Genomic DNA, 26,077 nt, shown 5'->3' on the forward strand with positions numbered 1-26,077 from the left:
CCATGTGTTTTTATTAAGAAATCAGACTCCGGATTTGTTATTATTGTGGTTTATATTGATGATCTAAATCTTGTTGGAACTCCTGAAGAGATCAAAAGAACCGCTACATATTTAAAGAATGAATTTGAAATGAAGGATCTTGGCAAAACGAAATTTTGTCTCGGCCTGCAGCTCGAGCATTTGCCAAATGGAATTCTCATTCATCAGTCAAATTATACAGAGAAAGTCTTGAAACACTTTTACATGGACAAATCTCATCCCCTGAGTACTCCAATGGATGTTCGATCACTTAATGTGCAAAATGATCCATTTCGTCCTTGTGAAGACAATGAAGAAATTCTTGGTCCTGAAATACCTTATCTCCGTGCAATTGGAGCCCTGATGTATCTTGCAAATTGCACTCGGCCTGATATTGCATTTTCAGTTAATTTACTTGCAAGATATAGTTCCGCACCAACTCGAAGACATTGGAATGACATTAAACATATCATTCGATACCTTCGAGGTACGGTTGATATGGAATTATTTTATCAACATGGTTCAAATCCACAATTAGTTGGATATGCAGATGCAGGTTATCTTTCAGATCCACACAGAGGTAGATCTCAAACTGGATATGTATTTACTTATGGAAATTCTGCTATATCATGGAGATCTGTCAAACAAACATTATCTGCTACCTCTTCAAATCACTCAGAGATCATTGCAATTCATGAAACAAGTCGAGAATGTATTTGACTAAGATCAATGATCCAACATATTCAAGAAAAGTGTGGCCTTCCAGTGATTAATGATAGCCCAACAACTTTATACGAAGATAATGCTGCTTGTATTACTCAAATTAGAGGAGGATATATCAAAGGTGATAGAACCAAACATATTTCACCTAAATTCTTTTATACTCATGAACTTCAAGAGAAAGGTGAAATTAAAATCAGGCAGATGCGATCAAGTGATAATCTGGCAGATTTATTCACAAAAGCATTACCAACTGCAACATTTAAGAAGATTGTGCAGAACATTGGAATGCGGAGACTTGAAGACCTTTTATCATGCACTTTTCAGGGGGAGTAATGTCTTGAAGACTTATACTGATTGTACTCTTTTTCCTTCGCTAAGGTTTTATCCCACTGGGTTTTCCTTTGCAAGGTTTTAATGAGGCAATCTTAAAGCATTATACGATACACATGAATATTGTACTCTTTTTCCTTCGCCATTGGTTTTTTTCTCACAGGGTTTTTCCTTGGCAAGGTTTTAACGAGGCATATTCATTATATGTGGTCATCCAAAGGGGGAGTGTTGTAAAATAACATTGTTGTAAAATAAATTGTATGACCACCTTGAGCTAGCCGATATATGCACAGTGCATAGTGTCAACATAGTAACTGGCATAGTGAATGGCCGACATAATGCACAGTGCATAGTGTCAGCATAGTACTGCATAGTAACTGGCATAGTAAGTGGCCGACATATGCACAGTGCATAATGTCAGCATAATACTGCATAGTAAGCTAGCATAGTTCCCTTTGTACGCCTATATATATCGTTGAATTTTTTAAGAAATTCATAAGTTTCATAACTTCTCTGAGTTCTATCTCTCTCTTTTTAGAAAGTTTTATAATAAATCTATCTCTCTTTTTCCTTTTCGATAGTTCTATAACAGAGATTACATTTCGACGCACCATTATTCAATGGATCATTATTGTTGTACTAAAAGTTGGCTACTTTGAAGGGAGAGATCACGTGTCTCGTACCAATCCTCAACTCAACAACATGTGAAGTTCTCTTCAAATTATCAATATCGCTTATGCTGAAAAATCTTGTAAGTTTCCACTCAACATTTATTTTTTAAACTGCCGATTGATATTGTGTTTTCTTAAAGAAATAAAATATTTGTATTATCCACTTAAACTAAAAAAAAGAAAAATGGCACATCAAAATATAATAATTTTGAATAATACTATATATAGTCGTGTAGAACATAAGTGTCGTGTAATAATTTTAAAAAATAATAAAATTAATTTATTTTCATATTAATCTTGTAAATATTTATTTTTTTAAAAATAATTACATAATATTTATATATTCACGATTGTAAGTATTATTTATTTAAAAGAAAATTAGAATAAAGGGTGAAAGAAGGACCGAATTTCTAATATTTTCGTTAGGAAAAAAAATTGAGAATTAGATAAGTATAGACTATTATTCTTTTATTTAAGGAAAAAAAAACTCATAGTAGGATATTTATAACAAGAAAAATTATATTTATTATCTTTACACAGCATATATTATATATATTTTTTATTAAATATGTGATATATGGTTGATGAATAGAAAATTTAATAAATTTAATAAGAATAAAATCAAATTAAAAAAAAAAGATGTGTGATGGGTTGGGATGATGATCAAATATTCTATAACAATGGATTCAATAATAAAAAACCGAAAAGTTTAGGTGAAGCCATAAAAATGGATGAGACTGAAATAAAAAAAATAAAAATAAAAAAAAATAAAATTTAGGGGTTTGGTAATCACTGAAACTGCAACTACAGTTCAAAAACGTAGGAGACAAGAACAACAACGATAGCAGCAACTTTTTGTCTCCCCGTTTGCGATGGTTTCCCTATCGACGTGGTTCCGTTACATAGCCCACAAGCTCGAGTACTCCGTCTCTCTCAGCTGGAAGGTCCCTCCCTTCACGGTGCTTTTTTGCATGTGATTTCGCTTATCGGTTTTGTTGATTTTGATTGATTCCTCTTATTGGAATCCCTAATTTGTTATCACCTGGTTTCTTTGCGGGGTTTTTTCTGAATAGAAAATGGGTTTTCTGGGATATGCGCGAATAGTCATTTTAGCTTTCATTGTGTTTCGGATTTCCTAAATTTGAATGTTTATATCGAAGAATTGTTAGTCAAAGCAATCTATAATGGAAGAAAGAAGGTGACGGTTAGCACCTTAATTTTAGTTTGCTCTGAAAGTCAAGGCATGATATTCGAGGTTTGCATCATTGTGTAATCCTGACAACGTTTTTAGGACCTCGGTAGCAAAATTGGTTCTTGGATCTGCGAACGAGCTTGGGGCGCTCTGTGTCCTCTGTTAAGGAGCATTGAATTCACTTGAGCTCTCAAAAATATCGTCTTGAGATTTTCTGTTATATAAAAGCAGTTTTTTTATAGCTTCTGATAGCAATGGTGTGAATCAATTTGTGCAGTCTGAATCTTACAACTGTAGTGTCACAAAATTGATACGAGCTTCTGCATAGAGAGATGCTTCGTTAAGTAATGCTTAGTTTACCTAATGGGTTTCTGACTTTCTTTTCATGTTCTGGGTAAATTTCTTCAATGCAAAGTGACGTTTCACTTTTACTTATAAAAAAAAGAAAAGAAAAAGTGACGTTTCACTTTTGATAGAAAATTAAGATTCATTCTCCTGTTCATAAAGCACTGGATTTTGTTCATAAAACTGTTTCCATTATATACTTTTCTGACCATATCTGCAATATGATGCAGAGCTATAAAAGAGGTCAAATAACAGACAAAGAAGTAGGCAATGCCGTTTGGAAGAATCTATTTCAGGGAAAGTTAACATACATGCACTGGAATAAGGGAGAGGAAATGGCCCCTACTATAGGTGCACAAGGGGGAACTCTTCTCGTCCGGAAATTACCAGCTACAGATCCAACGTAATTACCTTTCTTTTTATTAAAGGGAACACTTTTTTCAGTTAAAATTTTATATTGCTGTGGTTGTTGTATTTTAACCATTGTCTTGATCAAGTATATAATTCAGTCAAAATCCGAATGATCCTTGTGTCATGACTTGTAATGTTATCATACTACGCATCTAAATGGATGCAACTACTCTGCTGAGGTGTTGATCACTTGGGTTACTTTCATACGTGGCATTTCGAGTGGATGTGGGGTTCAGAATGTGGGTTCTCCACTTCAATAATCTGGTCGTAATATATTTCTCCAATGTCTTCTTTCAAGTTACTCAAGCGTTTAGAAGGATATTTGTTGAACATACCATTATAAGAACTTTCAGTTGAATTCAATTACAAGTTTAGAGATCTCCATCACATTTTGTTTCATCTCATTTGAATGATGTGATTATAGTTCACATTTTCTCCCTCTTATTCTTTCGTGAGGGTTTTGGGGTTTTTTTTTTTTGTTTTGTTTTGGGGAGGCGGGAATTGTCATTTTTTTTTTGCCAAAGATGTACCCAATCAGGCCTAGATCTGTTTGTTTTATACAACTTTGTGTGGGTTAGAAACTCTGGATGAGGCTTTCCCCCATCAAAATTGTAGAAAGAAAAGAAAAACCAATTAGAAAATAACTTGACTATATCGCATTTTTTCTTGATGTTTATCGTCACATTTATCCTTCTTGATTCACTTGGAACATCAAGTAATTGAGTTTATGGGTATGGTTTGTCCTATGACTTTAGATATGCTTGGAATTGAACAGTTTTAACATGATTGCAAATCTTGTATGCTTATATGTTCTTGATTAAATGCAGAATGGTTTTCTTGTGCTTCAAACAATTTATGCACATGATGAAAAATGGAGTGAGTGTAAGCCTTAAGATAACCACCAGTATTGTCTCTGAATTAGTCGGGACTTTGTTCTGGACACCCTATGCCAAAAAATAAAAAAATGCATAAAATAAATCAATTGAAACCTGTATTGCCGTACTTACTAGAGGAACGAGTCTTTTATATGACAGTAATTTTGGCCAGCACTATCACATTTATAGAATTCAAACGTGACCCTATTTGGAACTGTGAAGAATTTTCTTTTCTTACTCACCCAAAAGAGTATTTTGATTTTTTGGTCCCATTTTAATATTTTGTTTTTGTGTTCTGCAAACACTGTGTTGGGAATTTCGAGAGAGGTGCCCATCCTATAATGCTGCTCACCTTAGCAGGATAATCAATATGGAAATGGCATATATATTTGAACTTGATAATATTTCCCTGGAGACTTGTGGATTGTCCACATGTATGAGTGAATGGAAACCTGCTTCTCTTGCCCAAACAGTTTATTGTCCCAGTGATCTGCAAAATACATGAGACACAGAACTCCGAAATGTTGTTTAAAAGTTCTGTGAATATAAATGGAAAGTGATGAGAATTTTATTTTAGTTATTGGGAGAGTTGTTGTCAATTACAATAAGCTTTGGATGATACTTTTGGATTTATCTCCTTGAACGTGTGAAAATCTTTGTTTTTCAAGCAGAGTATTCACACTGACAAACAATAGGGGCAGTCACCAGTTATTTATTTATTTTTTGTAATGGAAACTGTCACCAGTTCGCTGGATTAGCTTGTTGATGAAGCCCTATGAAGTTGACAGGCTTGCCAACTGGAATGGAGAGAATGTAATTGAAATTTTTTATCCAAACCAGGTTCAGATGTTCTTTTTGTCAGAGTGTTTGACAAAGGATGATCTTGTCACAGTGATTCTTTGTAGCAAATGCAAAGTTTCCAATGATAATGTGGATTGTCATGGACAAGGGTTATGATAATAAACTTGTAATCCATTGGTAAGGAAGCAAAATTTACATTGTTGAGTCGAATAGTTTGGATAAGGTTTTCCGATAATGCTTCCTTGCACATAATGTACTTTATATTAACAAATATCATATGTGTACGACCTTGTAATAAAAAAATAATCTAAGCCTTTATTTCGGTTCCACCATGCTGCCACCCTTTGTTTCCACACTTGAGGGATCATTTTGACATTATAGTTATTTTCTTTGATATCTTATTTGTTGTCTAGTTTCTTCATATCTTCTGTGGACTTAAAATCTGATTTACAGCATGTGTGTTGCTTTGGCAGGCGTGTTTTTGTTGGAGATGTTGTGGTGTTGAAGGACCCCCAGAACTCAGATAACTATATAGTCAGAAGATTGGCTGCTATTGAAGGGTATGAAATGGTCTCTAAAGATGAAAAAGATGAGCCCTTTGTTCTTGAAAAGGACCAGTGCTGGGTGTTGGCTGATAATGAAAACTTAAAGCCCAAGGTAGATGGGACTTTCTTATTTAATAATCTGATAATTGAGTTCTTGTTTGTTTACCGGACTACCCCACTTCTCTTTATACACGGTATGCATATTGGAAAGCTAATCTTCTGAGAGAAATCACCATGCTTCGAAGCATTTAGTGAATTATTAACATGTAATTCTACATATCAAATTTTCAGTTCTCTTCTTTCAAAATTTTAATTTTAACCTTTTTCTCTCCTTTTGGATGGTACGGGGTGGGTATTTGGGGAAGGGGTTATAATCCTCTCAAACATGCTAATTACTTGAAGAAAAATAATGATTTAAATGGGAGCAATTTGTAAGCCTAGTTGCTGTCTGCTGGTCTTGCCACAGAAGCACAGTTTTCATCCAGCAAGCAAGGTTACAGGATTAGCTTTTAGTTATTTGGAATCGTAGAAGATTTATATTAGGACCTTAAGGAAACCTATTATTGTATCTGCTCTACATACTGCAGTACATACTGCGCTCTGGGACTGTTCTGATGCTGAACTTTCCATCAGGAAATCTCAGAGATCCAATCTAATCCTTCTTCTTGGAACTTCATAAGTAGGCTTATGGGACAGGTTTCATAAAAGTACTATCAATTAGTTCACGATTTAAATTCTACAAGTTTTTTTTTTTAATAATAATATACACAATTTTTGGAGGCATCTAATTCTTTAGCTGATTACAAAAGTTCACAGAAACATCTTATCAAAAAAACAAAAGTTCACTGAAACATGAATCTAAGGCAAGAGAAGTACTTAGTATTTAATATTCTGCTTTCGTAGTCTTATGATTTTACACATGCCTACAAGCTCATAGGAACTGGAGGTTTTGGTGTCTTCTCTTGCTTTTTCTTCAATTTGTTGGTTCGAATTCTCTTGGGTGCAAACAATTTCTAAGTGCCATTGGACTAGGGAACTTCCCCTTGAATTACCCAAGGTGCACTTGCAGGAGACTCCTTGCCGAGGGCCTGCGCACCCCCAGGATTATTTGGGACTTTGTTCTCGAACACTTGGTGCCAATAAAAAAAACTTTCTGCCTCTGGACCCAGCCCTAATGCTACCCATCTGGCAGCATTCTTAATCATACAAATGCAGTTATGCATTCCTCTTTTCTTTATTATCTCTCTTTCCATTTTCTTTCTCAATAATTTAGAAAAAGTATGCTTGGAGTGGCTAGGATCATTTGTTTTTTTTTTTTTTTTTTTTTATAAGTAAAATCAAAGTATATTAATGAAAAGAATAGGCAAAAGCCTTGTTCGGTACAATGAATGCCCTACTACGTAGGCTCAATAGATACAAGAAAATCATGTAAATTTTGGCCATTAAGATTAACTGCAGTGGCCCATGTACAAAGAGTTCTAAAAAAGAAAGCTTTTAGTTCCTCCATAGATCTCTCTTTGTCCTCAAAGGTTCGTTCATTACGCTCTTGCCATACACACCACATTATACAAATGGGGATCATCTTCCACATAGCCTTGATCTGTTGAATGCCTCTCAAATCTGTCCAACTAGCTAACACCGCCACCATTGTCTCCGACATTACCCAGCCCAAATCTAGTCTACTCAATATCTCATTCCATAATCCTCGAGCTACCTCATAGTGTAGTAAAAGATGGTCTACGGATTCCCCCCTTTCCTACACATGCAACACCAATCTACGATGATCACCCTCCTTTTCTTCAAGTTTTCCGTTGTGAGAATCTTACCCAAGGATCATTTGTTATGCTCAGCATGAATGGATAATTTATTTTCTTTTTTCACTCTAATAGCAGGAAGTGAATGACAGTCGAACCTTTGGTCCAGTTTCCATGACAGACATTGCTGGCAGGGTAATATATTCTTTGCGAACAGCTGTGGATCATGGCCCTGTGCAGAACAGGTGAGCTGCTCAAGTTCACAGTTCATTTTACTTGACTCAGTTTTCTTCTTATATTATAAAAGTGCTGGTGATGATTGAAATTTTTGGCTTCCTCCACCAGTCATTTCAGTATGAGAAAGGATTTACCAGTGTTGGAAGTTGAACTGGATGTCGATGAGATGGCAAAAAACCACAAAGCGTAAACTATGCCCACAAAATGCACCGACTTGGTGTGTATGTAATTCTTTTCCTCCCTTCCCTTTGTCACAATTGGTTTACCTTTTCTTTCCTGTTTGAACTGCGAGTGAGAAATAAAAGAATGGATTTTGCATTGTCAGCAACGGGAGGTTGGCATATTCATGGTTATCCGTGACCAGGTGTGCTAATCGGGTAATCTGGTCATTCTTTCCAACTGGAGCATATGATGCGGCCTGCTCTGAATTGAGGTTAATCTATATTTAGCTTGTTTTCAAAAAGTATGGTAGTGTTAAAAACTAGCCAAAAGAGCGAAACGGAAAAGGAATCCATCTGTTGCAGTTCTGGATGCTTATTTTAGAACTCATGGCTTGCCTTTAATTACCTTTGAGCTTGCGCCAAGCTTTGAATGTAACATCTAATTCTGAAAGCTGTTCCTATTTTTCGCCCCGCCTGCCTACCATCCTTGGACGTGCTTTAACATGCTTTTTAATTGTTATGCTCTACAAACCACTGGGATTGAGACAGGGCAGTCTTTATTTTTCCTTTTGCTCTGCAATAGAAGTGTAATAATACACTTACACTGCCTGTATTTTCATGTTCTAATGGCTTAGATTGTCAATCTCATTCAAAGATCATGCTTAGCATTTTCACCAAATGTGATTTTCTTTTCCTAATTAATTATCGACATTTGAAATCGATATATCCATTCTAAGGTCAGCTTTCATGAGTCATGACTCTGGAAAGCAGATAAAAGGTTCAGGACGTTGAAAGACCCTAAAACTGAGTACCACCTAGCTTGCTGGTTTGATCCCGTTTGCAACGACAAGACTTTGTTACATGGTCTTTTCCCAAAATGTGGTCGCATGTATGTTCATCTAGTATTTATTTTTTCTGCCGGTGAACTCATTTTCTATTACAACAACGCAATGCCGATCGCTTTATTTCTATTCCATCAAATGCATACAAAAAATGTAATAAATACAAAAAGACATGAAGATCTGATGTGTTATTATGGTGTAAGAATACCATTCTTCTATATACAAAAAGGCATATGTAATACATAAATCTCTTAGTGCATGTGTGTTTCAGTGGGCAAAATGGCAAGTAAGATGTATTGACATGTGCACCATTCAACATATGTATACAGTAAACCAAGATTATAATTAGATAATTTTTAATTTTTTAATTTTTTTTCCTTTCAAGTACCTAATATTTGTCTTAAATAAATCTTGTTTCATCATCAAATAAATGATGTGGATCAAGTTTATGATATGAATACAAAAAATAAAAAATAAAATAAAAAAATGATGTGGGAAGTTGTTGAAACTAAAAAGATTAGGAAAAAAAAAATAATGGAGGAAAATGATGTTTTTATCTTATATTTTGTCATTTTCAATTATTTTAATTTATATTTTTTAATTAAATAATTGACATAAAAAATTGCTTAAATTATCATATCAATTACTATGATTTAAATAATAAATTCAAATTTCAAGTTGTATCTAAGAAAGAGAGACATACGGTGATTCGGGTCAAATGACCCAACTCGAAACTAGCCCGATCCACAGACGCCTTGAATTTATAACAAGTCAGTGAAGTCACTCCTCCCTTCACCCACTCTTGCCCCTACGAGAACCGTATATTACCCAACAAGTCCCTTATCAATGGCTATATAATTTTGCAAACAATATAGCCCCTACTCAGAGAAAACCTCTGACTGCGTAACATGCAAAACTGAACTACCATTGAACTTACTCCAGCCAAGCACTCCCTGTACGAGCAATGTTTCAAGCAAGCCACCTCATCGCCAAGAACGTCCCAGGTACTTGTCTTCTTTATTATTCTCCAGCTCCCACTTTCCTTTTGTGCTTCTTCTGTTCTGTTTCGTTCTTCAGGAACGGTGGGACAAAGAAAGAAAAAAAAAAAAACTCGGTTCTGGGTGTCTCCCAGTTTTATCTTCTTTTTTTTTTTTTTTTGTTGAAATTTCAACACTTCTTTTAAATGGGTGTTCTTATGGTGATTGGTTACTAAGATTTTTCCTTTTTTTTTTTTTTTTTAATCGCTTTTGTTTATGTGTATGTGTATGTGAATGTTGGTTGTTGCCGTGAAAGGGGTCTAGGAGAGTGGACATGTTTGGCGTAATACACTAGGAAAATTTATTGGAAATGAACAAATCATTTGTACCGCCGTTGTGGATTTTGTGTTGTCCGCTATCTGTTTGTTGAAATGATTTCATTCTTGAATTTGGTTAACTATGATATAATGTTAGTGCATGGGTAAGGCACTTGTACTGTTGCATTTATTGATTGTTTAAAAGTTTTGTTTTAATTTTTGTTGGATAAATTGTAAACTACCAGGGGGGTTTACTATAAGCATGAATCTACATATAAGGTCAGCCTTTTGGATTAACATTCTTAAGTTTAAATTCATTTTTGTACAGTTTATAGTCAGGGGCCTCTTCTCTAGTTATAAAAAATATATGCCACTTACATCATGTACAGTGCAGACACTAGAGTCTAAGGTTGCTTTCCGATTAGTTGATATTTAAACTTGCTAATAAGAAGTCAGTTATTTCCATTGATTTAAGATCACTAAATCTATGGGTGTGGTAAGTTAATAACTCAAACTTGGATGCTCATGCTTTCAAATAATAAATGTTTCAGAAACAGTTGGTTAGTGTTTAAGAATTCAATGTCCTTATGTAGTGTTGGTTATTTTAGTTTGGTCCTCTTGCAGCATGCATTGTGTGCTGGGCCAAACTTTATTATTGTGCTTTTTCCCTGCTTTAATCAGCATGTTTAAAAAAATGCATAGATGCAAAAAGCACCATCAGCCTTTTATGTGGTATTTAAATGATTTAATTTTGAATATTTCTATTTTATGTGGGAGTCACATCTGATGGCTTAGTGTTGATGTGTGTTATAAGTTAAAAAGAAAAATGAAAAATTTTCACTGTGATTATTGGTTTCTTTAGAAATAAATCTTGGGTTTCTTGCAGGTTGTGGAGTGGTGGAAGGCAGCTGTCTTCCTTGTTCAGGAGTTTCTGGAAGAGCAACCACTGTATCTTCTTCTTCTCGTGCTGACTATAGATTCCATTCACAGGTCAAAATTGGATCACAGAAAGATGCTTCTAAGGGAGCAGCTTTAGTCTGCAAAGCAAGTTCTAGTGGTCATAGGAGAAATCCAGACTTCTCAAGGCAAAACAGGCATGGCTTCTCCAGAAACAGGCACAGGCAAAATGAAGAGAGAGAGAGCTTTGATAACCTCAATGAATCTGATGCGTTATCACCGAAAAATGGACCATTACTCTCCCTCTCCAATACCCCAAAGTTCCATGCAACTGCAGCCCCTGGACCTAGGGAGAAGGAGATAGTTGAGCTGTTCAGGAAGGTTCAGGCACAGCTTCGAGAGAGAGCTGCAAGCAAAGTAGAAAAGAAGATTGAAACCTCGAAAGTGCAAGGCAAAGAGAGTGACACTGTAGATTCCCTCCTTAAGTTATTAAGGAAACACTCTGTAGAGCAAAGCAAGAGAAACAGCAGAAGTAATGGCAGCAACAAAGATCTCATGTTGGACCAGCAAGTGCAAAATGACTCCTACAATGGAAGAAAAAGTAGAATCTACTATAATTCAAATAACAGTCTGAAGGATGAGGCCCAAGAACATAATGGCACTTTCTTAGGTAGGCCTGTGTCAAATTTCCAACGCAAGTCTCCTATCCCTCGTGTTAAATACCAGCCTATTTATTCTGGTGCGGAAACCATCAATACCATGCCACATGTGAATTCAAGTGAGAAGGGAGATGAGAATCGAATTGAGAATGGTCTAAAGCCTGAACAAGAGTTGGAACAAGCGTTGGAAGCAGAGCCAGAGACAGAGCCGGATCTAGCGCTTGAGCCTGAATCCAAGCCAAAGGCCACTTTTCTAGATAGTGGACTTGCCAATTTGTCTGAAGGTGAGAGTTCAGATGCTGACGAACCTTTTAATGATGAGAATGGAGTTTTGCAGCCGAAAAATGTGCATGGGGATTTGAGTGCATTGAAGCTACCAGAATTGAGGGCACTTGCAAAGTCTCTTGGTCTAAGAGGGTATTCAAAGATGAAGAAGAGTGAGCTTGTGGAATTGCTAAGTGGGAGTTTGGTATGATCCATGATGTATGACTGAAGCAAAAACATGATAGCGTTTCTTCGTTTTTAGGTTTGTTTTAGTAGTAGACACTTATGATCAGTTTGTTTTGTACTTCTGTTCAAACCCTCCCGAGGGCTTCAATGACTATGGCGAGTTCTGAATCTTTTCCTTTCTCCATTTCCTATGTCTTTTTGGATATGAGCTATTGATGTCCATGTTGAGATTGTTCATTGTTGTCTCTCGTCATGTTACTTTTTGGTTAAAATGCATCGAATTCATAGGGTAAAGTTTCTGACTTTGATTAGCAATTGCATTTTTCAGCATCTTTGGCGACAAAGTTGATCTGTTTTGCTTGCTAATTCGTAATACCATGGAGGAAATAATTAATACAGCTCTTGGTTCTCCATGTTTATAATAGAGCGCCGAAAAGGAAATCAGCATATATATTTTTTCTATTGATAATTGTCGTTGTTTTGAATGAACCATGAAGAGTTTTGAAGCCTTGGCCCTGTGCTTTCAATCTGATGGCTATTAAATATATATATATATATACACACACACAAATACAAATAATAAGCACTGGGAAATGTTCTTTTTAGGACATGTTTGACAGGTAGAATGAGATATAAAATTATATTCTTATTTTATTTTATCGGAATAACTTTTTTAAATTTTTATATAGAATATAATAAATAATTTAATTTTTTTAAATTTTAAGTTATTTTTTAAATTTTAAAATAATGATGATATTAAAAAATAATATTTTAAATTTTTATCTAAAATAAAAAATTCTTGTCTTGCCCAAATCCATCAATATTTGTCACGTGAGTGAGTAGTATTTTTAAAGAGAAAACTTATTTAAAAATCTCATTTTTAATATGGTTTGTACATTGTATAAACTTTTCACATCAATATAAATTTTTTTAAATAGAATTGTTTAAAAATAATTAATTTTTGAGAAAATTATATGAGGCGCAGCATTGTTCTTCGAAAATCCAAAACGTTCAAGAAATATCGAAAACCTCCTCTGAAGCAACCCAGGACTTCTCTTCACTGCTAAATTTCTGAAAAACCGTTGAGCGAGTGTGTTATCAAAAACCCATTTACAATTCAGAGAATTAACAGATTTTGCTCTCCTGTGGATTCTTCTGCTTCCTTTTGGCTTCAGATTTTCTGTTGCTCTCTCTGTTTTTCTCTCTTGTTACATCATTTCTTTTTGGAGTCTTGAATTATGGGCCAAAGCCTAAATTCCATGAGCCAACAACGACCCAGAGCGGAGTTGCTCTATGAACTGGTCAGCACTGGAAACGTGGAAGCCATCAAAGCTCTTTGCAGGGAAGGTGCTAGCCTTGAGGTAAAGCCAACGATGCTCCTCTTCCTCACCCCTTCCAATTCGTTTATTTTTAACATCTTTAAGTTCAACCATCTACATCTTATTCTTCATTTCTGATAAGTTTGGGAATAGCGGTTAGCATAATGGGCTTTCACATGGTTATTGATTTTTCTGGCAGTGGAAAAATCAATCTGGTCATTGAGAATTAAGTACGAATGACTATAAACGACATTTTTTGGTACAAGTTCAAACAAACTATGGTGAATTGATCAAGTCAGGGTATCCTGTCATCTTGGGTCTTTGTTATAGTCATCGATTCTGTTAAGAAAATAACTTGGGACTGTATCTTCGTGATTGAAACAATGATTGTACTGGTTTTCTAACAGAAACACTTCTTCGTGTTAATTCTAAAACTTGATTCTTTTGCTTTAAGCTGTATGTGGTTGCTCTATGCGTGTTTATGGAGAACTTTTTGACAATTTGATTTTTGTACAGTGGATTGACAGAGAAGGAAAGACCCCCCTCATTGTGGCATGCATGAATCCCGAACTGATTCATGTTGCCAAAACTCTTATTGAATTGGGTGCCAACGTCAATGCTTATCGTCCTGGTATGCCTGTGAAAGTCTTTCGTTCTCCACTGAATCGTTGGCTATTATGTTGCAAATGGGGTAGTTGCACCAATTGGCAACTAGTTATAGTTGAAGTCAGACGTATATCTTGTTACATAACATACACAAAGTTATTCGTGTTTAATTTACTTCATGTTCTTACACCAAGTTACTAATTATTACAAAAACATAACAACTGAAACAACAAGATAATCATGATAAAACAGTTACAAAAGTTGTATGGCACTTTGAATAATAGAAATACCATGAACAGGAAAGATTAATTGTATCTGCTTGATTGCTTTCTGATTTGTTTCATTTTTGGCAGGGGCTCATGCAGGTACTCCTTTACATCATGCAGCAAAAAAAGGCTTGGAACAGTCTGTTAAGTTACTTCTTTCCCATGGAGGTTTGTTTTATTATATTAATGTGGATGGGCTTCGTTGCTGCAACAAGCTGATATCATTTATTAGCGTGATATTTATTTTGCTACATCTAAAGGACTAGTTTATTAATAACTGTTGCAGCAAATGCCCTGGTGAGGAATGATGATTGTCAAACTCCACTTGATGTTGCCAGAGTAAAAGGGCACACTAATGTTGTTCGTGCAATTGAGGTGTGTGTGAGAAATTTAAAAGTCACAATTACTTAAAAGCTCTCTCTCTCTCTCTCTCTCTCTCTCTCTCTCTCTCTCTCTCTCTCTCTCTCTCTCTCTCTCTCTCTCTCTCTCTCTCTCTCTCTTTGTGGTCTAATTTGTTCAAAGTTGTACTCTTTGTTTGTTGCTTTTCAGAATCATGTCTGCCATTTCTCTGGCTGGTTGCGGGAATTTTATGGTCCAAGCTTTCTTGAAGCATTAGCACCTAAACTGTTATCAAGAACAATGTCTGTATAGTATTCACGTTCTCTATTTTCACTGCAATTTCTATAATGCTCTTTTTAAGGATATCATTTTCTATCATGCACTTTTGAGACCACACAAATGCTACTTATAGATACAAAATCTACCATTTTTCCCAAAGGGAATTTAAGAATTTTATTGTTAAAATATGTTTCTTTAATAAGTAAATTGGAAAAGATCCCTATATATGTTTATGGTTGCTAATATGAGTTCATTGCATGCAGTTGGGTGGTTGTTATACCTTTTGGTTCCAGTAATTCTACAATGCCTCTCAAAATGGAGCTCATGATATATCCTACTTTGCAAGTATGACAGAACATAGTCGGTGAAGTTATTTATGGCTTTATACTTTTGTGATTCTAATTTCTTTGTTTGATGGGAGCATTTATCTTTCTTTTGGCTGTCATTACCTATTATGAAATTGGATTATGGGAAAAAAAATGCATAAGACTGCCAGCTGGTATCTATCTATGATATCATAGAAAGGAATAGTATGTTATGAGTTGTATGACCCTGGTTGATACATGCTGGCATCCCTACCCAACCTTAGCATAGATGTTCATAGATTCAGTTTTTTTTTTTTTCTTGATACGGGGAGGGGGTTAGAACTTGGTTGTCCTATTGGAGACCAGGTCTTATACCATCTGGTCCAAAGGACCTTGGCATATACTCAGTTTGTTTCAAGGATTCTAGAAATTATTCTTGATTAACACCTCAGCAAAAAGATAAACCTTGGGTAGAAAGGCGTGGGGTGTGTGTGGATGCACAACCTAATGGATGTGTTTTGGCCTTCCTTTCTTTTGTATATGCTTGGTCTCTTAAGTTAATCGGTCGGTCAGTCAGTCAAGATGATTGTTATAATAGAAGACACTCTATGTGAATCTGGCTGGCTTCTTTCTGCAGGAACTTATAAACATATTCCATGGGCAAAATCCCATAAGAAGCCTTCCTGTCTTATTGCCTTCACCCCCCCCATCCCCCGAAAAAAAAATAATAAAATAAAATCTTTGTTAACCTCTTTGTGCCGTTCTTATGTCAATTATGGAGAGTTTTGTTTAGTAAATCATTTTATACTGCAGAACCCTACTGGATGATCTGGTGCTGTATACATACAGAGCTTAATGCAAAAACCTGTCTGCTAAGAAATTTCACTTAATTAAAAGTTAGTTCTCTGTATGTTTAATTAGTATTCGCTCTTTAGACACTGTATGTCTGAATGCCAATGCAACATTTCTGTCCATGATTTGCTAATTTAATGGATTGTAAACCTGGTTGGGTCATGGTTTTTCCTCATAATAAGGATTCAAAGCACTTCTTAAATTTGCCATTGTTTCCAAATTTCTGCATTTGGAGTTGCCACAGCTGCAAACCAAGTTCCTGGTATTGGCTGGTGGATGAATGATAATCGTTGCCGCAACAATAAATTTCTCCCTTATTCATGTGGTTCTCTGGCTCTGCGGCGTTGCCCACATGAACAGAATTTGGGTTTTATACCCATCATTGTGCTGCATCCTTTTTCCCCTATTTTTGGGGGGAGAATCAACTAAAATTTGTTGAGCTACTAGAGTAGCGGCCAAAAATACTTCTTGCTACCAGCTGAACTCATAGAGTAATTCCTCTAAGATTCGAAGTAGTATTACTTATAATTTGTACTTCAAGATATGTTAACTGTTTTAGGGCCTGTTTGGATACTTAGAATATCTCATTATATTTGTGAATAATAGTGAAATGATTTGAGTTAAGATGTTTTATTGGGTTTTGGGAAGGAGAGAGAAAAAGTTGAATAAAAATTTTATAAAGTTAAAAAATTGTTTGAATATAATTTTTTTTTGAAATTTGAAAAAGTAATTTTTTTTGTGTGTTTTTTTGGGAGTTTGGGAAAGTTGTAATGATTAGATGAACAAGATGAAGTTTTGAAATTGAAAATGTGTTTTGTGTTTGAGTGATGTTTGGGAATGAAATATCCGAGAATACTTGAGAATAATTGTGTTGCCAAATGGACCCGTACTCTTTCATTGCCTACTCCTTTATTTGTGCATTTGAAAGTTTGTACTTCAAAAAAGTTGTTTTTCACTATCATATCCTGCTATTTTTTTGTGCTTCATATAAACTGTGATTTTGATCAATGAACAGGATGTGCAGCCTCGTTCAGTTATTGCTCTTTGGAAGGCCAGAATTGAGGAACCTGTTTTTCATCAAAAGGATCCAGCTTTAACTATAGTTGATCAGTTTTCCAGTAATTCTTGCCAGTGAAATTATTATTTCTTGATATATAATCTTCTAATTGATGGCTTTTGATTTATAGATGATTAATCACCAATAAATGTCTAGTTGTCATGAGGTATTCATGGCACAATTACTATTATCATTATATCTTGGTCAAAAGTTCGTGTGGGGATATGTAGTGATCCTTATTTCTGAAACATCTAAGCAAGGCATGTATGGAGTTTTTGAGGTCTATTTAGTCATTTGTTGGAGCTGTTGGAATCATTCCTTTTAAGTAGACACGTCTCGTGCTGTTGGAATCTTCCCTTTTAAGTAGGCGTGAAGTTTTGTCTACACATCACTTCTCTTTAAGGTCCTACGTAGTTGAAGCATCTGCTGCATTTATCAAATTACTCCATATTGTTTTTCTCTATCGATCATATCAGCTTGTCCCCAGAATGTGCTTTTGTGGTGGACACAGACACCCAAATTATCTGTTTTCCTGCTCTCTCTCTCTCTCTCTCTCTCTCTCTCTCTCTCTCTCTCTCTTTAAATTTGGATAGTGCATTTTTTTCGAATGCACCCATCTCATTGTGTTTCTTATAAATTTTGCATTCTGGGTTTATGCCTCTTGTAAGTCATTATCTCTACTGCCAATTTATGATATATTTGACAATGAAAATATGGAACTGAAGCAAAACAATGCTGCATCCTGTTGTCTATCTAGTGCAGGGAGAATATCTTAGGTCACGTACCTTTCTTAGGTTACGTGTCTAACTACTGATTTTGGTACTCTGATTGTTTTTTTTTTGGGCCCGCTCAATAATGCCAAAGTGTTATTACAAAGACATACTTTATGCTCTTCATTGAAGTTAGAAGTTATAAGCATGTGAACTTTTTTTTTTTTTATTGGTAAAGAAAGTGATGAATAAGCATGTAAAATGTTTATCAACAAGTCATACTATGTTTGCCAAATGCTTTATTCTTTTTTAATTCTGGGTGTTTACTTGTTTGAGGTGGATCTCCTAGTTCATCTGGAGTTGAAACTGCAACTGACCATTTTTTTAATCTGAGAAATAAAGATCACCTATTTAAAATGGAGGAAGAGCATGTTTTACTGAACACCATTTTACTCTCTTTAAAAAAAAAAAAATAATGGTGTATATTTAATGTCTTGCTGTCTTGCTGAGCTGTTTCTGTCTACTAATCACGTATTTCTTATCAGAAACTCGGTATAAGCTTGCATCCGCCATTGAGGGTGATAAACAGCAACTTCGACAGTTACATAATGTGTGCGTAGGAATTTCTCAGGTACACTATTAAAAAGTATTCACAGAATGTAGTTCTGCTTCAAGTTACAAGTTGTCGCATTTCATGCATGATAGTTGTATGGATTTCTAAATTTGTTGGTATGGATGACTGCTTATAGTGATGGAAGCCATGTTCCGGTTCACAATAGAATGTTTGCAGTGTATTCTTCAGTAACATGATGACTTATTAACTGTAACTTGTCTTGATGGTACAATAAATATGGCCATTTCTTTTGGGCTCTTGTTTAACCAAGTTGAAACATTGCAATGCCCTATGGAGTACATTTTAAAAATCTTGTTCCGAAACACATTAAGGACAAATTAGTTTGAATACTGGAATATGCTGTTGGTTTATTTATGGGACAATCTGCTTGCATAACAACAGTAGCTACTTTTACATCAGGATGAATGATGAGTTAGTTATGAATCAGTCAATTGGGCGGGGTGCAGGTTTGCCTAAGCACAGCCCCAAAGAAATTTCTGCTCATCAAGCTTGGCTCCACCCAAATAAAGAATTAGAAGTTATACTATTATTTTTTGTGTGATTAAGACTGTAAATGGATATTTAGGAGAGTGAAGGAAGTGAGTTGTAGCATAAAAGTAGCTGGGGAAGGAACCTTGAGCATCTTAATAATCTCCTTTTCTTCTGATTCATCCTTAGCCAAATCAAATTAGAGCATAAAAAACCCACAACATTGCCGTTTAATGTCTCTGCTTTTCAGGTTATGCCTCCCCCAGTGCTTGACAATACTCAAACCTCAACTCTAGAAGCTGCACCTCAAACTTCTGCAGAAGCTGTTGAGTTGGCTGTGGGAATGAATGCCTCCATCCAGTCTACTGCCATGGAGAGACCCCCACTTCCTCCAAATGCTCACCAGAGCTTTGAATCAATTGACACAAATGGTTGGGGAGATTCTACTGTGAATGCTAGTCACAATGGGTGGGGCCCTGCTGTAGGAACCGCAAAAATAAATGTAAGTAGCAATGAGAGGATGGATGAGCCTTCAAAAGAAGATTACAATGGATGGGATTTGCCTGCTTCTGGGACGGTTGGCAATACAACTCAACATGGGCGAACCAGCGGTAATGTTTCTCCTCTTGCTCCCACAAACAGTGGTGTTTCTACATCCGATTCTTCAGCTTCAGTTCCATCTGCTCCTCCTATTCCCAAGGAGTGTTTGGACGAAGGGCCAATTCACTATCCATCCATTGATTTCAGCCCAGTGGACTGGTCTGTTCCAGCCAGAGAGGATGGGGATTCTGTAACAAATGATGTGAAAGATAAAGGCAGTTCTTCCTCGTGTATCATATGTTGGGAAGCTCCAGTAGAGGGAGCATGCATTCCCTGTGGTCATATGGCTGGTTGCATGTCCTGTTTGGTTGAGATCAAGGCCAAGAAAGGTGTTTGCCCTGTATGCCGATCTAAGATAAAGCAGGTTGTGAGGCTTTATGCTGTCTGATAAGTTAACATATTATTATGGAGCTGGGATTGTTTTAAGATTTTGACATTAATATATTTTTTTATCCATGAGCTTGTGACATTCATTTAATGGGGTTTTGAACATAAATGCACATATTGCAACCCTGCATTTTTGTGATGTACAGTTCGCAAGGGGAACTGCCCTTTCCTTTTATGGAACTATTCTGGAAACGCTGTTTTTTCAATGTTACTGCAATTACAGAGTATATATAGACTAGCAGTCTGACAAGTACCTATGCTATCGGTGGTGTGTAATCCATGGAGTAGAAGACGAGGAAGTTACATCCATAAATCTGCCTAAATAAGATTTCACTAGCCAAAAGTCCTGTACATGAAGTTATAAATCAATATACATCAGATGCCAGAGAAAATTGCAGAGCATTACGTGCTTATGACCAATAAACTCGTGAACACCTGATCAACTACTTGGTACCAACTGCCACACACACAATAGAGCACTACAAACTCTATAATGCACTATAACACTACACAACTTTAAAAAGCTCTCATTAGATGCATTTTACAACCAAGAATGGCTTAATGCATGCAGCAGTCAAATGGACAGCCAGCCAAGAAGGAGCAGTAACAGCCGCTTCGCTAGGCAAGATACACTGCAGCAACAATACCCAGTTTTATCAGTTGGTAAAGAACACCAAGTCCTTGTATGAGAGCAGCCTTGGCGTCGAACATTAAAGAAGTCGATTCTAAGAGAAACTGGGGTTGATGCATAGTTAATGAATCAATTACGTGTTTTTAATGAGTTTTCTTAATTGTGACGTGCCGATTGAAGTTGGGTGACATTCCAGGTAAGTCTGGCACCTTCGATCGATGCCAAAAATGTGTCCTGAAACATTTGATGATGCCAATACACAGCGACAGGGCCCACGGGTACCAACATCAATGACCCTACTCTTCCATTTATCTGAAAAGAGAGGGTGAAACCAGCACATGGCATGCTTCATAGAATCCACGAAAATCTCCAACTTGTCGTAACTTGCTACTACGACACTTGCATAAAACATTAACAGTTCACCAATGTGATCGTGTTGTACTGCATTTTTTACTGCTCATAACTTTACCCAGCTGGCAAAGCTTAACTGAAAGCTTGAGTGTGAGTCACTGATTTTAGACAACAAAAGTCCTTTCCTTCTCTCTATCCTCTCTCTCCCCACCCCCACGCGGGGTACATACTCTTTTATGAATCTGTCCTTTCCTGGCACTGGCAGCATTGCTTAAACGGCAAAAAAATAAAAAACACAAAAGGTGAAACAATCAAGAAATTTGCAAGATCAAGGAAACAAAATATTGTTGAAGTAAAGGGATGGATACTAATTCTATATTACGCTTTTATTAGTGTTTAGGTTTTGAAGTTGGGAGTTGCAAGCATATGCTTTTAAGGAATGAACTGGAGGTCAAACAAGTAAAAGGGTCAACAATTCATTCACCAAATCAATGTGAAATATTTTCATTACTAAGTCAACTGAATCTACTACACCTAGTGTTCACTGTTCATACTGAGCCCTTTGCTTACTGAGACGGTAGGGGCCCCTTCACGCCAAGAAAGAAGGCAAAAAGAAAATAATAATAAAAATTAAAAATGAAGGGACACTTTAATGATTCAGCTGCTTTTATGTCAGTGAATATGGAAGGTGTGTGCCTACATAGTGTGAAGTGGGGTGCCAGAATGCAACAGGCTAGAGATTGACATCATCTAGTAAGAGTTAAGCTGGCAATGTATCATCATGATTAAGAGTAATAGACGGGGAGGTTGTAATCTTAAATTTATCAGGTTGTCATAAATAAAAGCTTAGATTCCATTTATAAAACTTTCGTGGAAAGCAGATTCCGCTCACAGAGAAATATAAAGGGAGGATGGGTAAACCCAGCATGCTCTATGAAACTGTCCCATACAAAAAAGAAAAGTTCCATATGAAACATGACATGATTGATGATAGGGGTCCCGTACTCTTGTTTAACCAGTCGACTAAAATAGTTACCATCTGTTCATTTTAACGTTTATATGTTTCAAAATTGTTTAGTACTAGGCGTAAATAATTATCTTGGTTATGTCATATATATTATGGAGCTATGATCCTAATTATCAGAAACTTGTTTTGCTTGAGTTCTGAGACTCTATACTTCTTTTTTTACACCTGTCCATGGCTTGCAATCTTGTTAGAATACTTAATAATTAGGTGTGCCACTGAGGTGAAGAAAATGCCAAAGACCTTTTAAGTTGGTTTGGAAGCTTGGGGGCGTGTGTGTACGGTAGTGATGAGTGCCAGTTCCCAGCTGAGCTCTGTCATTTAAACCCGTTATTTTTTATTTATTAGACTGTGGAACACGGCCACATAAATGATCAAATTAGTTAGTAATAATTTACTACTTAATCAGGGGACAGACTCCATAACTGGAGCCGATACATCTTGGGAGTGGAGTCAAGCTTCGAAGGTTATGATATTATTTATGTTAACAATTCTTGGTTTATTCGAATAATTAGATGATGCTTTAGTTTAAGAGTCAGTGGTCATAGATCATGTTACTACAGACTAAGATGTTATTTAAAATGGTCTGTAAAGTGATAAAATAACATGCACAACTCAAGAATCTTAGGTTTTACTCGTGATACATTATTTAACCAGGAAGAAAAGACATAAAACTGCAACTCTTAACACATTTAGAAATAATGGCCCTATTGATGTAACTATATTTATTTAGATGAATCATTCTATTCTAAGGCTTCTACACCATATAAAATTTGAATCTTACAAATCAAATTACGCCATGTAGATGGTGTTTGGTTTAGAGGCCTTAGAATAACATTTCTCTCTATTTGTTGGGACTTGAATTTAGATAGCACATTCCTTGCCAGTTCCAACTTATCACAAGGAGACCATTAATTGATTAGTGAACTTGCTGAGATGGATCAGTCTGTTTCTTGGATGACTCTTTCTGATTAATTGGGCAAATAGCATGACAGATGGGTAATAGCACAGTTGAGGGAATGAGAGATATTAGTTAGGTAATGTTTAACATCTTCTGACCACTAAAGGGATCAGTGGATCACAGTGGCGCCCAACTAATAGTTAGAGAGTGAAAAAGATTACGGCCAGCATTGCATTCAATTCTCCAAATGATGTGCAGTCTTATGTTAATTGCATCTTGCCCTGAAATGAAAGTGATTCTTTTTTCTTTTTCTTTTTTTTTTTTCTTGGCAAATCAAAGTGAATTTTCAAGGTCAATTTTACCATGTACCTGGCAAAGAATTCCAGGGTAGATATGGCTTTGGCAGCTTCAGAATATACCTCAAGATAACACTGTTTGGCCTCATTTAACTGCCCAACAAAATAAGCATCCTTTTTGAACTTGTGAATGCTGATGTAACAAATGCTGTCTGTCTTTTTCTTCCGAATTCCTGAAGATTTTAATGGTTTGTTTTGGAAATCATTAGTGTCCAAGAAGAGGTTAGAGGATATCATTTGGTCATATATGTATTTTGTGGTTGAAATTAAGTTCTAACTTTTGTTATCAGGCTATATCCTACTATCCTTTGACTCACGATCTTCTCCAAACTTAAAAGGATGCTATTTTGGAGGATTCAGTTGACTTTGAAGCTTATCTTTTATTCTTGTCTTGCTATTTTCTGTTAAAACCATCATCAATATGCATGCATGCTATCTTCCAAATTAGATGACTCGAGAAGCTGATAATTTCCTTTGATTTGTCAACTAATTGTTGAACCAGAAAGCATAAAATGGCCTAAAAACTGAAAAAAATGTGTCAATCTTCTTAGAACATACTATCACATAAGGGAAATAATATAATTAGTAATTGATTTTGTATAATAATGTAACTTCAACCCCCACCAGTTCATGTTATCATAGAGAAGCATTTTTATTCATTCCAAATCGCATTATACTCGTGATCATTATCTCTAAACATACGTCTCTTGATCATCTTATTTACATTTCATATATAAATGCACTATATAGCTGAATAATAATTATAATTATTATTATTATAATTATTACCACAATTCATAGTTTGTATAAAATTATTCTACACTCCACCTGTCGTTCATTTCATAGATTTGTTAGTTTTGGCAGATGAAATGAGATGAGTTGAGATAAAAGTTGAAAGTTGAACAAAATATTATTAGAATATATTTTTTTAATATTATTTTTATTTTAAGATTTGAAAAAATTGAATTATTTATTTTATTTCATCGTATTACTAATATTAATTGTATACTTTCGCAATGCGCAAGAATAGTACTTAAATTTATTAAATGTAAACTATTATATGTAACTAAGTTAGCATATTTTGAAAATAGAAATTTTAAAAGAGTGTTAATTTTAGCATTTTGATCTTAAAGATTTTAATTGAGCAACTTCTAAATCTTTGATTCCTTACTCATCTTTGTTTCTATATATAGATCTACATGTAGATATATAGATATTGACAATATCTTGGCTCCATTTGGATAATTTAAGAACTTGAATCCTAAACATAATGAATTTACAATGGGATAAACATTTTTATTATCTAGTAAAAGAATTATATAAAAAAAGGAAAAAACTCTATTAAGATAGGTTATTGAAACCCATGAAGTATTTAGAATAATTATATTAAAAAAATTTTGTACTACAAACTATCTACGTGATATAATTTAATTTAATAGAAAAATAAAAAGAAGAAAAGAATAAATTTGTAGACGAAATCGCTTCCACGTGACAAAGTTCTACCTTAAAAAACAAAAACATAAACATAAAAAAAAGACAATAATCTCATACATAGGACTTAAAAGGGGACAAGATGCCATTAAGGCATATTACCAACACCGAGAGTCATCTCATGCTACCAAAGACTTTGATTTTTATTGTATGGTAGTAGTAGCTAGACCAGATAAGGTTAGATATATGGTCTATTACACACAACATTAAATTAATCAATTTGATTTGCTGCTGGGGCTGGGGTTAGTTAGTATCTAACAATCAATCATGCAATCAGCCTGGCCTCGCCTGGAATCTTTAGCACAAATACTTCAGGGATTTTTAAATGAGCTATGGTTAAATGGACCCCAAACTAAAAAGTCTACAAAAATGGTCTGGAATCATGAAAAAACCTTATAAATATTCTTGCCACTGTTTATGGTAGGTATTTTGTAGGTCACAATACTTTAGCAAATTCGAGATGGGCCCCATTTGTTCTAAACTTATTGAAATTATTTATCATGAAATTTGGATTATCTTAACTGTGAAATGATAGAGATCATGTCCTAGTTAATCCCCCATAATACCGATTTGTTTTTTGTATTATTATTGAGAGGGAAGAGAATTCTCCCTATTGCCATCTGATGTTCATCTAGTATTAAATTAACATCTTAGCATACATAAAAAATACTTGACTTTAATGTAATCTTTCACTTTTATATGTCATGGTTGAATGGTCCGGTCCAACACACCAATTCATGGGGTAGCTGCTATTGGTTGAAGTGACATAAATTGCCAACATCGTGGACCCCATATATATATATTTATAATATAAAAATAATGTTACATACTGATAAGAAATAAACAACTGTCGTGCAGTTGTTTTAAAAAATAATAAAATTTATTATTAAAAAAATTATTATTTTTTTTATATAGATCTCTTATTTATTTATTTTTTTAAAAATAATTATATAGTATTTAAGTACTCACTACTATAATTATTATTTACATTATATATATATATCCCCATTGTCCCAACAAAGTTCCATTAATAAAGGTCTTTGGATTAAAATTAAAGAGAGAAATCACCTCAACCCAAAGAAACCAAGAAAAAGAAAAGGAAAAGTGACATGAACATGACAACATATATCCAAAACAAAGGGTGTCTCTGAAGAACAATCACGGTACTTCTCTCTTAATCACTCGGCCTTTTGTTACATCAGTTAATAAATAAAGTTCTGACTTATTTTACACATTATCTCTTTAATGTAATCATATGATCCCAAAATCCCATTTTTAGTCTCCACTTTTTCTTTA

General features: G+C 35.1%; 3 protein-coding genes across 11 annotated transcripts; all 3 read left to right on the forward strand.

Annotated features, from left to right (window-relative positions):
* Window positions 1-2,500: 2,500 nt before the first annotated feature.
* LOC122305338 lies at window positions 2,501-8,742 on the forward strand. Of its 9 annotated transcripts, none has more exons than XM_043117763.1 (6): window positions 2,501-2,701; window positions 3,510-3,682; window positions 5,840-6,023; window positions 7,801-7,910; window positions 8,011-8,123; window positions 8,228-8,742. In XM_043117763.1, exons 1-5 carry the CDS (start codon window positions 2,615-2,617, stop codon window positions 8,090-8,092), a joined length of 636 nt encoding a protein of 211 aa, XP_042973697.1. In that variant the 5' UTR covers window positions 2,501-2,614; the 3' UTR covers window positions 8,093-8,123; window positions 8,228-8,742. The 9 variants fall into 9 exon arrangements, with proteins under 9 accessions (XP_042973697.1, XP_042973698.1, XP_042973696.1 ...); XM_043117764.1 differs by having other exon boundaries at window positions 8,267-8,742; XM_043117762.1 differs by having other exon boundaries at window positions 8,011-8,119.
* Window positions 8,743-9,692: 950 nt separating this feature from the next.
* On the forward strand, window positions 9,693-12,442 carry LOC122305337 (rho-N domain-containing protein 1, chloroplastic). Its single transcript, XM_043117760.1, has 2 exons — window positions 9,693-9,909; window positions 11,086-12,442. The coding sequence occupies exons 1-2, from the start codon at window positions 9,870-9,872 to the stop codon at window positions 12,228-12,230; spliced, it is 1,185 nt and encodes a 394-aa protein (XP_042973694.1). The 5' UTR covers window positions 9,693-9,869; the 3' UTR covers window positions 12,231-12,442.
* Window positions 12,443-13,196: 754 nt separating this feature from the next.
* LOC122305339 (putative E3 ubiquitin-protein ligase XBAT34) lies at window positions 13,197-20,254 on the forward strand. Its single transcript, XM_043117771.1, has 9 exons — window positions 13,197-13,566; window positions 14,041-14,155; window positions 14,484-14,564; window positions 14,683-14,771; window positions 14,946-15,037; window positions 15,278-15,359; window positions 17,187-17,289; window positions 18,484-18,569; window positions 19,291-20,254. Exons 1-9 carry the CDS (start codon window positions 13,444-13,446, stop codon window positions 20,026-20,028), a joined length of 1,509 nt encoding a protein of 502 aa, XP_042973705.1. The 5' UTR covers window positions 13,197-13,443; the 3' UTR covers window positions 20,029-20,254.
* The last annotated feature ends 5,823 nt before the right edge of the window (window positions 20,255-26,077 follow it).

The sequence above is a fragment of the Carya illinoinensis genome, chromosome 3 (genome assembly GCF_018687715.1).
Source record: "Carya illinoinensis cultivar Pawnee chromosome 3, C.illinoinensisPawnee_v1, whole genome shotgun sequence".
Taxonomy (NCBI): Eukaryota; Viridiplantae; Streptophyta; class Magnoliopsida; order Fagales; family Juglandaceae; genus Carya; species Carya illinoinensis.

Excerpts from the sequence above, each read along its gene's own strand:
- LOC122305339 (XM_043117771.1), top strand. The coding sequence starts at position 13,444 with ATGGGCCAAAGCCTAAATTCCATGAGCCAACAACGACCCAGAGCGGAG. Across the intron at positions 15,038-15,277 it reads AAACTGTTATCAAGAACAAT|TTGGGTGGTTGTTATACCTT; the intron begins GTCTGTATAGTA and ends CATTGCATGCAG. Across the intron at positions 18,570-19,290 it reads TGTGCGTAGGAATTTCTCAG|GTTATGCCTCCCCCAGTGCT; the intron begins GTACACTATTAA and ends TCTGCTTTTCAG.
- LOC122305337 (XM_043117760.1), top strand. The coding sequence starts at position 9,870 with ATGTTTCAAGCAAGCCACCTCATCGCCAAGAACGTCCCAG. Across the intron at positions 9,910-11,085 it reads CATCGCCAAGAACGTCCCAG|GTTGTGGAGTGGTGGAAGGC; the intron begins GTACTTGTCTTC and ends GGTTTCTTGCAG.
- LOC122305338 (XM_043117761.1), top strand. The coding sequence starts at position 2,615 with ATGGTTTCCCTATCGACGTGGTTCCGTTACATAGCCCACAAGCTCGAG. Across the intron at positions 6,024-7,800 it reads ATGAAAACTTAAAGCCCAAG|CAGGAAGTGAATGACAGTCG; the intron begins GTAGATGGGACT and ends TCACTCTAATAG. Across the intron at positions 7,911-8,010 it reads CATGGCCCTGTGCAGAACAG|TCATTTCAGTATGAGAAAGG; the intron begins GTGAGCTGCTCA and ends TTCCTCCACCAG.